Below are 13,361 nucleotides of genomic sequence, written 5' to 3'. Positions count from 1 at the left end.
GTACACTAGATTTGTTATGGTTACACCTCTCGTAAACCCATTCAGAAATTCATATTTAAATAGTGTACTCCTTAGCTTTAGATGACATTTTCTTGAAGATTATTTCGGAGCCCTTTTAGATTTCCTTGTAATTCACTTTTGATTCCTAAACCAGCTGCAGAACAATCTGTGGCACATGCTGTAGGTGCCCCCTGTGGTCACACTCAACCTACACAAATGCTCACATATTCTGAAGGCAGGTCTGTATGAGTTGCACACAGTCATGTTTTCAAGGAGTGTCTCTGATAGTCAGAGTGACTTTTCTCAACATTGTGACAAACAGAGGCTGAGACCCTGCTAGGCAAAGCTGTTTATTCCCAGTACAATTTTATTATATTTTAACAGCACATCAAACATGATTATCCACAATTGGCACAGTTAATAATGCTTTCATATTGTGCTCATCTGTCAGCAACTTGTTTTCCATCGCCTGCTGGAATATTCTGCAAACCATAAACTGCTGCATTTATTGGGGGAAAGTCTTTGTGCTTTGTGTTACTATACTATCTTCTTTTATAAGTCTTGGTTTTGCTTACAATAGTATGTGTATTCTAAAAACCATACAGTGCTGGCAAAGATATAAAAGGCCTATTATAACTGGCTGTTTTTGTAGAGTTTTTTTTTTCGCTGAAGCTGTCAGCCATTGAAGACATTGAGAAACATTCACTGGCCTGGTTGTCGCCGATAGCCATAAACACAATATTGAATGTGTCGTACCCTTCAGCCACTGCCAAGATAACTGGGGAGGGGAATGGTCAGCAATGAGGCTCTTTCCAAACACAACCCATCAACTAGCCCAAGTCTATCAGAAATAAAGCTGTACCCGTCAAGCCAACAATGTTTTGACTCAGCTTATGTTGAGATGTGATAGTGCTGCAGAAAATGAGGGAAAGAGGACAGAGGTAGGGAGACAGAGACAGACTGCGCAGCAGACTGAGACAGAACGATGGGGGCAGAAAGATGGATAGCGAGGGTGAGCAGGGTGGCAGAATGCCGAGCAGACGGATCCTGGTATGGCAGGAGCTCTGGGCAGGCGTCAGCTGTCCCTCGTAGACCCCCTGGGGCCACCCTGAATTCACACCCAAATACACTCCACAGATTTTCTCAAGAGCTACAGTACATGGAGTTATTACCCACACCCTAAACTATGAAAGGAATATACGGCTGGACTTTTTTCCGGCAAATTAAAACATCAGAGAACTCAAATCTTTGACAGATGTACTCACACCAAGCAATATAAAATATGATTCAGTTCCCTTGTAGCTCACACCTGCCTCTGATTATTTCAACCCTGACCTGGCCGCCTAACTTAGCCTTGCTCACTGTAGTCCTCTCGCCCATCTTAGCCCAGCCCAGTCAAGGCCAGCCTAGCTGACGAGCTGAAGGGTACCGATGAGACGGGTGTCTAAAAATGTAGGACGCCGTGTCTATGCTGTGCCTGCTTCACACAGGCCTTGTGACAAGTCGAGCCATGAGGGAGCTTCATGAAGAAGGAGTTTAATTAGGAGCAAGCCTCCAAAGGGGCCACAGAGAAATGGCTCGACTTGTCACAGCCAAGCAAGCATACACAGCTTTTTTTCAGTCCCTCCTTTCTGTAATACTTTTTCTCCTTCCTCTTATTTTCTCACATTTACTCTACTCACTCTCTGTAGCATGCCCGGTGACTGTTCACGTTGTCGGAGTTTGTAGCCGTATTGCGTTTTTCTCTCTCTTACTTATCTCTTTCTCCATCAGTCTCTCTCTTATGAACTGGTTTCTCACTTCATTGCATATCCACATTTTTTCTTTTGTTAAACTGTACAGAAAAATATATATATGAACTGACATATATGATATATTAATTAATTAACAGTAAAAATGTGTACTTTTGTAATCGGTAGAAATACAATTGCCATACACTTGAACAATGCTCTATGAGAACGCTCTGGCTTTTATGCCAGCAGTCATTTTGTAAGAATAAAATAATGAGCATTTCTTTATGAAACAGAAAATCCCAGTTACTTGTGAAATTGAATAATTTGAATATGAGAATGATCATTTGGGGAAATATTTTGTGCATAGAATTCTTGGCACAAGTGAACTGCACCAAAGTGTTTTTTGCTTAATCCTCATCTTATTAGCATATTCCCCAAAGACTCTATTTTCATGCCAGCTCTTCATACCCACACTAATTTCTTTCAATATAAGGGGAGCAGCTCATTTTCCAATGATCATTATTCTCTCCGTCATTTTTAAATGTATGTCTTTGATGTGTCTTATATAGTGATGATGTCACCAAATAAGAGACTCAAAGCCTTGTTTGGGGCAGCAGTCGATGACTCTGTGGCGCAGAGCCATGAAACACATAACAAATTCAGGGCACAGATTAAGCAATGGGCTATTAGAGAAGGACATATAGGATGACGTGAGTAGGGTGGCGAGCTGGAGAGCCGAAGAGTGAGAGGCCCTTCTATGGCTATATGAGCACTCCAGCGGATCTGATTGGTTGTTGGGTTGTGTGTCAGCCTTTGGCAACAGGTGTGATGTCTTTAAACAGGTGGGCATAACTGGGATGAGTGGCATTCCGTCCTTGTACTGCACCCTCAATGTGCTGAGCCCTGATGGAAAGCTTAGCCTGGGCCACATGCTTCAAAGTCATATAACACCCATGCCCTGCACCCAATCAACACCCAACGCAACTATTGCCCAACCCTCCGTCAGACCACCAGCTCAGTCGCCCCATTTGGGTGTCACCTTTACCCCAGCCCTCATCCTCCTCCCCCAGCAATGCCCCACTGCTATTCTTCCAAGAATGGAAGTGAATCTCTCATGCACTCAGTGCTGGCGGCGGTAGGTGGTGGAAATCTGTGCAAGTAGGAAGAAAAGTTTTTTTTCTTCCTTGCATGCATTCTCATGTGAACAGAAAAAGGCCACTGGTTCAGCTCTTGTCAGTTCGATATGATGCATCGCCAAGTCCAGAATGAAACTACACCAAAGAAATAGCAAAAGTTTTACATCTCACGCCTTTGCCAAAAAAGACAGCATGCTAAACCTTTGCAACCCCTTTGTTCTTTTGACTCATCCACCTCTGATGGAGCAAGAGTGCCTGATTCACTGTGGGCCTGTTAGAAGTCAGATCTCCTGCACCGCCTCGGTTGATTTGTTTGGTGTGATTTCCTGAAGACTGTCAAAGATGTGAGAGATGCTTTCAAATTCTGAATTCCAGATTTCCACTCTGGGGGCCAAGTGAGAATTCAGAGAGAGAAGAGGAGAGCCAGCAAATGTTGACACGCTTACAGTAGCTGCCTCGCCACGAGACGCCTCAGGAATCAAACAGTTATCACACACACAAAAGAAGCCCTCTAAGTTCACTAAAACCACACTCAAAACAGGCCTTTGTTGTGCTGACATGAGAGATGACTGGATTGTTATTTGTTTTCCAAGCAGACAGATCGCTCCCTGTCACTTCGGCTGCTGGTTGTGATGGAGGAGCTAGCACTCGTATCTCCTCCGTGAGTGAGTACTGACGGAGACAAACAAATGAGAGGAAGAAGTTCACTGAGATTAACTTATCTTAGCGTCTATCTTCCTCCTTGTTCCTGCTCAGTCTCTCTGTCTTTTTTTCTTGACGCTAACACCCACTCTCACACACCCACACATGCACACACATGCACACACATACACAGACTGGTTCCCCTCGTTCCCCTCCCACACACACACACACACACACACTCACACCAGCAGACACATACACACACTACAACATATATAGAGAGTGAGACAGACACACACACACTTGATCAGCATCAAATACAGGGTGTGCTAAAGTAAATTTAATTACGTCTGTCTGATATGGAGCTTCAGATGAAAGTAGGAGAGCGCAGTGTGAAGCGATGACTGCACAGACAGGAGCAGGCCCGTGATATTCCTCCTGTAGACTAATCTCCCTTTATTAAAGCCAGGAGGAGAGAGGGAAGGGGGGTGGAAGGAGAGTGAAAGCGGGCTGGAGAGGAGGGGGGTGCCTTTGATGAGATCTCTAACTGTCAGCTACTGTACTTTTCTTCTCTTCCGCTCTGTCTTTGTCTTTTTTTACGAGGCGAATGAACACAGCACCTATCGGTACATGCCCACTTGCTTAAACAAACATACCCTCGTGCTATCACACACAGTAATGTCCTCTGAAACTTATCCCTGTTGTTATGGTTGTCAACAATATCTAAAAAAGGACACAGGCAGCTCTCTCCCTCTTACGCTCCCTTTGTCTGTGTCTCTCTTGCACTCAGAGGGAGTGGTGAGCGAGGGGAGTGTGTGCTTTTCTGCCCGTCTGCTGTTTTCCGGCCACTCTAATGGGGGCAGGTGGCCATCAGGTGGCCAAAACAGAAACTGCCACTTTTAATAGCATATATACCACAGTCACGAACTCAAGTCACTCAATTGCATTTTAATTATATTTCATGAAACACCGATGATTATGGTTTTAAAATGTGTTTTACTTGACAACGTTTTCTTTTCCTGTGTATTTATGAGGTTTCAAGGTCCCATGATTTGTCATTGGTTGAAGAGCTTGATCACTTGTTATGTCTCGTTATTGGATGCGATTAAATCCGTTGTGCCATTTTAATGTTTTGCTGCATGTTTTTCTTGTTCACAAAGCAGCCAATGTATCCTTGTGTCACCCCATGTTAAATGGAGCGTGCCAAAAATGATCAATTTCTTTTGGCGAACAATTTCTCAGAAACAGAAACAATTTTTCATAGAGAAAATCAATTCATTTGAAATAAATCAATATTATAGAACAGTTTAATAATTGGTCTTTTGGCAGGATCGATTCTAAAGGGTACCTCTTCACAGGTCATCACCATTTGTTCCTTCCAAGCTGTTTACCTGGGTCATGTTTCCTATCCCAACGCCCTTCAACTATGTTGTGCAACTGCTCTGTTTGCAGACATTGAGAAAGAAGGGCCTAAACGGCTGTGACAGCCCTGACCCCGACGCAGACGACTCGGTCGGCCACAGCCCCGAGTCCGAGGACAAGTACAGGAAAATAAACGAGGACATTGATCTGATGATCAGCAGACAGAGACTGTGTGTAAGTACTTCTCGTTAGAACCTTCCTCTCACCTTTCTTTCCTCTCTTTTCCTTTTTTTCCCCCTCTGCTTTCTGTCGCTTCGTCCTTGTTTTTGTCGTCCGTTCCAACCACCCATCTCTCCGTCCCTTCATTTATGTCTGTCTCCCTCCGTCTCTATGGTTGTGGGACCTGGCAGGCATTAAGCAAGAAGGAGAACAAAGGCGGCGAAAGCCCGGAGCTCGAGTCTGCTCTCATCCTCACCCCACGCACTGAGGAGAAATACAAACAGATTAACGAGGAGTTTGATCACATGATTCAAACTCATAGGATACCTGTAAGTACTGGGTTGACGCTACGCCGCATCCTCAGCAGTCTAACAAAATGCTGAGTTGCCAGTAACTCTTGAGCTAACCCAGCTAACCACCATTGTTTGCCACTAGACTAAATACACAAAGTGAGAGTGAGACAAGACTGAATTGATATTGTATACTTACAGTAAAAAGAATTACAGCTCTTTGATTTTGCTTGATTACAGTTGAGGAACGGTCCTCTAATTTGACACAACTGTAACCATAACGAGCAGGCATTTTCGTTGCATAATTGTAGACTTTCTCTCGTGACAAATTTTAACCTTACTGGGTTCCCTCCTTGAACCCGTTACCCATAATGCCTTGCCTGACTCTCAGGGGAGGTGTGGTCTGCATGTGCTTTTCCTGCACCAAAACACAGCGCTCAGTCACCCTTAACAACAAGGACAGGCATTGTGGCAATGAAACAGCAGCAGACATTCAGAAACTCTTAAGCGTATCTCCGTACCTCACAAAACTCAATTATCTCTACTCCTTGCTGGAATAATTAAAGGCAAAGTCTTCTGTAGCCTGACAACATATCTGTTAATAGACGTCAAAACAACATTAAAGGCTGCTCTCTATGTAAACTGAGTCTGCCTTACAGTCAGGAGGCACCATACTGGAATGGTTATTGCTGTAGCCTTACAAAGAAAGAGCTAATTCCATGGTAGATCATTTAGAGAAGAACAGTAGTGTCTAAGCCACGTGGAGCAGAGGGAGATGTGGTTAGAAGCAAGGCAGGGGTTGGTGAGCTGGGATGGCGTGGCGGTGTAGGGTGGGTTTGGGATCGGAGTTGGGTGGGGATGGGGTGTAACAGCAGGGTGGTGGTGTTTGGGGGGGGCTCTGGAGACAACAAGTGGCAGTTCAGTGTGTGGTCAGGGTGGCTGCCAAGCACTGGGCCTCTGGATTGCAGGGGACTGTTGAGGGGACTGTGAGGGGAGGCGAGGAGGAAGATGAGTGAAAACAGGAAGGATGGCACCAGTTAAAGGACAGCTTACAGACGGGGCTTACACCCAGCGAAGGGATGTGTGCACACGCAAATGTGCACACATTGAGACAGCTTCCCCACTCTAAGATAACACTGCATAGGGAAGTCTTGAGGTATAAAAACTCCAACAAGGAATCTGAGATGGAAGAAATTACTGAAAATATAACATAACCAGAGGCCGCCCCTCACTTATAGAAGGAAGCTTCCACAGCTTTTGGCTAGCCGACGCTTATGTGAAGTTGCAGTAAAAGCGAAACGTTTAGAGGCCCGCAATGAAATAATATTTGTCCTGCAAAAAGAACCAGACAAAGCATTTCAAAGGCACATATCCCACTTCCACGTAAGCCAGGCTGATGATCCCCCTGATGCGTTCCCTACATGGCTCTGAGACACATGGCAGTAATTTAAGGCCCTATTTTCTACTTCCTAAAGCTAACATGCAGGATGAACCACTTCCAGGGTACTCCCTAGGTTAAGCCCTTCTGCCAAGTGACACAATAAACATGACAAACTGGACGCCTGGGGCCGACAAGCTAGCTCTACTCATGTTCCTGATGAGACTGCTGACTGATCTAAGTCTACCCCTTAATAACACTTTGCATTAGCTCCATGTGACAGACAAATAAATTATTCCTAATTGTATTCAGTTCTGCAGTCTTGAAGCTACTTTTGCAAGAAATATTATAATATTTAATAATATAATAATATAAAGACAAACTGAATTATCTTTAGCTCTTTTAGAACAGTTGGATGCCATTGGCTTTCCTCCCAGTAAACCATTACCTTCTTATTTCTCTATAATAATATAATAAAGAATATATTTCAGGTAAAATAAATGAGTGTCCACAACATTATATTTTCAGGTCAGCCATTTGCCTTCACAAGGAAAAATCTCACAACGTATCAGCGACAAAATCTGAGGTCTTTACAGAAAGATATTGTAACCAATTCTGGAACGAGTTTGAGTGACTAAGTATTTCCAACCCATCATCTTGGGGACAATTTGAGTAACTCTGGGAGGAGTGTTCTAGATGCTTACCCTTTAATTTCAGTGCTCCTCTCCACCATCCATACTGTCTTGTATTTTTAGTCTTTGTCTTAGACCCTTCATCTATGCATGGCTGTCTATTGTTAGTTGTCCATTTTTCCTTTCGAACTTGGCTGTCTGTTTTGACTGCAGATAATCAAACAATTTAGAATTTCCATTGTCTTCCTGGAGTGTTTCTGAATTGTCTCGTCCGTCTCTCTCTTTTTGTGTCCATTCCTTTGCTCGAAGGCCTTGTTTTAGTTTCTTCACTCACTGCAATCATTACTGTCTTTAGTCTAATCAAACTTGTGTCTTTGTCTCTTTTTCCCTCTCTCTCTCAGCAGGCCGTGCCCCAATCAAACTATGACATGCCTGTGTCCATTCCCGTTAGCAACCAGAACAATCTCATTTACAGCCATCCCGGTGGTTCCCTAGGCAACCACAACCTGTTGCCATTGGCGCACCATGGCCTACAGAGAAACAGCATGTCTCCCGGAGTTACACACAGACCCCCCAGTGCAGGTAACACATGCACCCATAAACACGCTGTTATCCACTCTCTTTACATTGTCGACTGTGTGTCACCCTTCTGTGATGCTAATAGACGCACACATCAAATGTGTGATTTATTTTATGACAGCGACCTGCAATATTCCTACATTTTAAAGTAGTGTTAATTAAAATCTATATTGCTCGCTCAGTATTTTTTTCAAAGTAAGTTAAAGATTTAATACCAACAATCCAAGGCCCACAGTCTCATTGATTTAGTGTGATGTTCTTCACATGTGATGTCTATTTGCAAGCTTTGACTGGTGACATAAGCAAGTCAGGCCTGTTGGTTTGTTATTGTTGTCCAAAGTCCTTTTTCTGTCCCTCTGGTCTGAAAGCTGCTGCCCACACCCTCACCCTGTCATTACAACTGGATGCTAGAAGCGCTAGCACAAACTAAATATGAGTTTTGGCACTCGCAGCATCCACACCAAACCGCACACGTTGTGGACCCTCCCACTCTTCCACCTCGCATGTCTTAAGAATAATAATGTGTCATTTTTCTTGGACGGCTCCTCGATGTATCCACTCGCAGTGTCCAGTTGCTCAGAGTGTTACGATTTGAAGGGAAGCAGTATTACTTCTGGTATCGGTGCACATATGATGTACTGACACACAAACACACACACACACAAAGTGGATAGTGATTAAATTGAGTTACCCTCTGAAAGGCCACCGAGGTAAGAGACAGGAGGCATCGTGGATGTTATGTGGGCGTCTATCCTCTAATGGTTTTCTTTCTTTTGCTCTCCTCTCTCTTTCATCTTTCAGGTGGCCTCATGGGTGCTGACCTCACCACTGGCGCAGGCACCAGTGCTGGTAAGAATGGCCTCCTCTTCTCGCTTACAGTTGTCTGCTAACACACATACACACACACACACACTCACACGCACACACACATGGCACCCACTCACCCACTCCGTGCCATAAAATACATGACTAATAGTAACCCAAACCCAAGTGGAGATTGGTCCATGATGTGTTGATGTTAGTGGTCGTGGAGTTCATCTGGGAATGTTTGCCCAGTGCTGGGGCTGTGACACATCCTGCCTGCGTTCAGCTATAAAACGGTAGAACAAGTGTGGGGAAAGATAAATAAAATCATACTAAATACTGAAGCAGCAAATTGACTGACGGGCAGTCAGAAGAGGTGCTGGACTTTTGAGCGTACTCTTGAATGTCCTCTGTTTCTCTATATGACGAGCCATCTCTTAATTTCTACCAACTCTTGGATTTAGATGATAATTCAAAATATCAACACCCCTACCTCCCATTTGGAGCTCACACAAAACCATGACACAGTAAGCGCTATCATATGTCTGCAACCAAATTAATTCAATGTTTGGAGTGTCTCACCATGCCATAATGATCTTGTGGAGAGTGGAGCAACCCATGTTTGAGGAACATATGTAAGGAATCTTATGTGTTAGCTTCTGTGTGTCGATGGATGTGTCCCCGAGGACATGTCAGGCCCACGTTTATGCTAAAGAGACCCTCTTTTAAAGGGTTACATTTTACAGCCTTGACATACAGTGGAGAGTGTAAAAATGGAGAGTGGGGGGGTCAGAGGGGTACAGCTGGGCAGCCTTGTCTGGCCCCTAGGGCTCCATCACAAAGGGTCAATGCCTGACTTCTCTGTCTGGTCACTCATCACACACACACAGACAACAGGGCCATTTGTTGTGGCATGTGTTCCGGCAACGGCGTGCTGCAGAGCATGCTTCAAATGTAGCCTTTGTGTCACCGCGCTGAAGGAACAGAGGCGCTCTGTGAGAGCTGCGCGTCGCTCAGCAGCAGTGAAAAACACGACGTGGAGAGAGAGTCATGTGGGAGCTAAAAGATTCCATTCAAAGCTCTCTTAAATCTCATCCAAGGGGGGGGGGGGACCCCAGTGATGAATATCCACTGATGGTGGAAGCATGTGTGCAAAGGAGAAACAGTGGGGGAACACAGATGGAAGTGTTCTGTGAACTTGGTCAGCCGTTTTAATGATGTTCCTCTAAGTGACTCAGTGTGAGGTGGCCCAGCCGCTGTGGCACCACAAAGACCTTTTTACTGTTCCTCTTCTCCTCACAGTAAGTTGTGATAAGATGATAACACAAGTAGTTGTCTGGCCTGTGTATGGGTGTCTTAAGTGGCCTGGCCCAAGTGACAGACGAGGTGCCTTGCGTGTGTGTCTGTGTGTGGTTCAGACATGCACATAAACATAACACCTCTTTTGTATCTCAGATGTCATTGTTGTCTGTAAAGAGAGAAAATCACAGATTTGCATTGCCTCCCCATGAAGTTTGAGGAGAAGTTTGTCTTAATCCCTTAAATATCTGCCATGTCCTTAATCTGTGAAATTACAATTCTACTGATGATATACATTTTACCAAACTAAACTCAGTACATTGTCTTTTATATATTGACTCATTTCACAAAAGATTCCTTTATTTATTTTCCTTTTCCAGGCTAACAATGATGCAGATAAAAGTGGAAATAATATATTTGATAGCATTTACAGTGAAAATTCAGTCGGCCCATGAAGCTGTGTATGGTGCCATGGCTAATGCTTTCCACCTTCTTGAGAGTAGTCTGTTTGAACAGCCTTCACAAGTCATGACACAAATTGACATTTTCAAAAATGGCATAGGCTTAGTTAGTATAGCTATCAAAGTTACTTTCCATTTTTCTGTTTACTGTTCATAATAATTACAAAGTTGCAATAAGTACAACATCCTTCAGTATTTATTTTTTGAAAGGAAACAAGGCCAAATAGGGCACACTTCTGAAACGCTGAGTCATCATGTCTCTTCAATGGAAATATTATGGGAATTGTGTATGTGCATTTGCTCATCTATATACAGTTCAATCTGTCAACTCCTTTGCTGGCTAGGAGAGAGCGCGAGGTAAGGAAAGAGACCACATTCAAGGGAAGGAGAGAAAGAGAGTTGGTGAAGGGAGCTCCGGACTAAGGCCCTAGCTTGTAAAAAAATCTCCCACCTCCATCTGTGCAATTATGTAGCTGTCATCTATGCTCCGATCAGCACAAAAGCACTGAGAGGAATTAACGAGAAACTCTAGCCCCCTCTCACCTTGATCACGCACCAATTACTGCTGCAAATGAGTTGCATACAAGCTACATCTTGAAGACATCTCTGGTCAAAATCACACAGAAATACAGCTAAAGAGCATACGTACACAAACTGACAACAAGTCGGGTTCAGCAGATCATACAATGCTTGTCTCGATGTTGGCGGCACCTCACACCAACTGTACAAGTTGTAAGCGTGAGTGTGACACCTTAGTTCAGTTGGAGAATTCAGGGTTGAATGCACATTTGGCCAAACCGCAACGGAAGAGTGTGTGTGTTTGGGGAATAGAACGGAGCGCGCCTGTTAGACCACAACAGGACATCAGAAATTTGTTCAGTAACAGTAAAATGTATGAGTTTAACCACACATCTCTTCTTTGTGTGTGTGTGTGTGTGTGTGTGTGTGTGTGTGTGTGTGTGTGTGTGTGAGACAGAGACATAGAGAGAGCAAAAGAGAGAGAACAAACACTCTAGGGTGTCTTGTCAAACACATCTATCTCGAAGTGAGATAAGTTGGAACCATGGCACCTATAGTGACAGATTGCAATCCTTCAGCTTTGACCTCAGCTGTCCCCTCCTCACCTCCGAAATAGAAAAAAGCTGTTTATCGTAATCTCACATCAGGTGTTGTTCTCAATGTGTGAATTTTATACTGCAGCAAAACAGACTCCTGGCTGAGCTGCGTTTAATTTTGGTACTTCCTGTAAACGGTTGACGCCAGCCTTTGCCGCAACTCGACCATGCAGAGTAGCATTTGAAGAAGGGAGTTGAAATTAACTCTGGAGGTTGTGTCTTCAGCTGATATTATAGTTGAGCCAATGTGTCTCTATTGAATTCAACTGTCCTAAAAGCAGGCTGATCAAGCTGCAGAATAGAAAGAGTCAGTTCTTGCTTCATTAGCTTAATTAGCCAAGGATTTTTCTTTCGAAGTGCTTAAGGACTGGCCTCTGCCACTCATGATCATAGCCATCTAGCAGATAATTGACTGGACTGCAGCCATCTCCACAGGGTGGCAATACACAGATGTCTGATTAACTGTCACTAAGATGAAGTCTGTGTCATCTTGACCAAAGTGTGTATTAATGTCTCTCTAAAGCTCAGTCTCTTTTTTTAATTCATCTGTACAGAAACACTGATGTACTTCCTGCTGGGTTATTTACTAAAGTGTGTGTATGTGTGGTGTGTGTGTGGTGTGTGTGTGTGTTTTATGTGTGTGTGGCTGTGCGTGTGTTTTATGTGTGTGTGTGTGGTTTTTTTTTTTTTTTATGTGTGAGGTCTCATTCATCTATCTCCACATGCACCCACTCAATCTCACAAAGGGCCAGCCATGAGAATGAGAGAGCGGGAAAACTGAAGAGGCAGCTGCCTCTTTGCTAATGTGAAATTGACACTGGAACTAAGAGGGTCCAATACAAAAAACACACGTGCACCCATATGCATGGCTCGTGCACAAGGAGTCATACAGCATGTCTCGTAGAGTCTCTAGTCGTACTGTGCTTATGTACTGTCTGTGTGAAAGACAAATGTTGCATCTTGCACATGTAACGTTATATGCAGCAAAACATACAATAACACACAAAGTCTAGGTTGTTAACATCGACTTGAACATGCTCACACATCACACATGCCAGTAGAGGCACAAACACATACACACGCCAGCAGTCACACGTACTGTTTTTCTCATTTTCTCTCACCGCTAGCGGTCGTTTACTCTTCAGATTGTTCAAATTGAGCTTTTGAGACTTTTCATTTCCAAACAACAAAAACCTTGCTCTCAAATTAAACAAAGATCAGCGAGGGAAATTGCCCAGGAAGACATCTGCGACTCATTTTCCCCTGGAGTATATGATTAGGAAATTCATTTATGTCTAACGTATAATTCCTGCCCGTCTTTCAAGTGGGAACGTCCACACAGTGTCCTGTGTTCTACCCCTTGGAAGGAGGAAGGAAAAGTAAGGGGAAAAACAGCCTGTGGGATTGGGTTAGAAACAAAGACTATGTTGCTTGCGAGAATGCTCCACTCTCAGTTTTTTTTTATGATCCGCTGGGACCGGTTTGTGAGAAGGAAATGGGTGCTGCACTTGGTCCCCCGTATTTAGGGGACTGATCTGGTAGAAACCCCAAGGCAGAGTCTTTGTCTGGAAGAACCACACATGTGTTTAGCTCTGATGGCCAAATGATGGGTCCCATCCCTCTGTGGTCTTGCGACCCGTAATTAGATGTTTTTTACACAATTCACTGGCTGTTGCAGGACACATGTTGCCTTAATTGACAGTGACGGAGG

General features: G+C 44.0%; 1 protein-coding gene across 7 annotated transcripts in view; it reads left to right on the top strand.

The window, feature by feature from the left end:
• Positions 1-13,361, top strand: part of mef2cb (myocyte enhancer factor 2cb) — a 58,697-nt gene that overhangs the window by 39,736 nt on the left and 5,600 nt on the right. For 4 of the 7 annotated variants that reach the window (XM_034540986.1, XM_034540988.1, XM_034540990.1 and 1 more), the window contains 3 exons: positions 4,964-5,107; positions 7,794-7,974; positions 8,773-8,820. In XM_034540986.1, the coding sequence (XP_034396877.1) occupies positions 4,964-5,107; positions 7,794-7,974; positions 8,773-8,820 (373 nt within the window). Of the gene's footprint in view, positions 1-4,963; positions 5,108-5,283; positions 5,422-7,793; positions 7,975-8,772; positions 8,821-13,361 lie in introns of all 7 variants that reach the window. The other 3 variants (XM_034540991.1, XM_034540987.1, XM_034540992.1) reach the window with 2 other exon arrangements.

Source organism: Cyclopterus lumpus, chromosome 9 (genome assembly GCF_009769545.1).
Source record: "Cyclopterus lumpus isolate fCycLum1 chromosome 9, fCycLum1.pri, whole genome shotgun sequence".
Lineage (NCBI taxonomy): Eukaryota > Metazoa > Chordata > Actinopteri > Perciformes > Cyclopteridae > Cyclopterus > Cyclopterus lumpus.
Note: the sequence above shows the minus strand (reverse complement) of the source record. Positions and strands in the feature narration are given on the sequence as shown.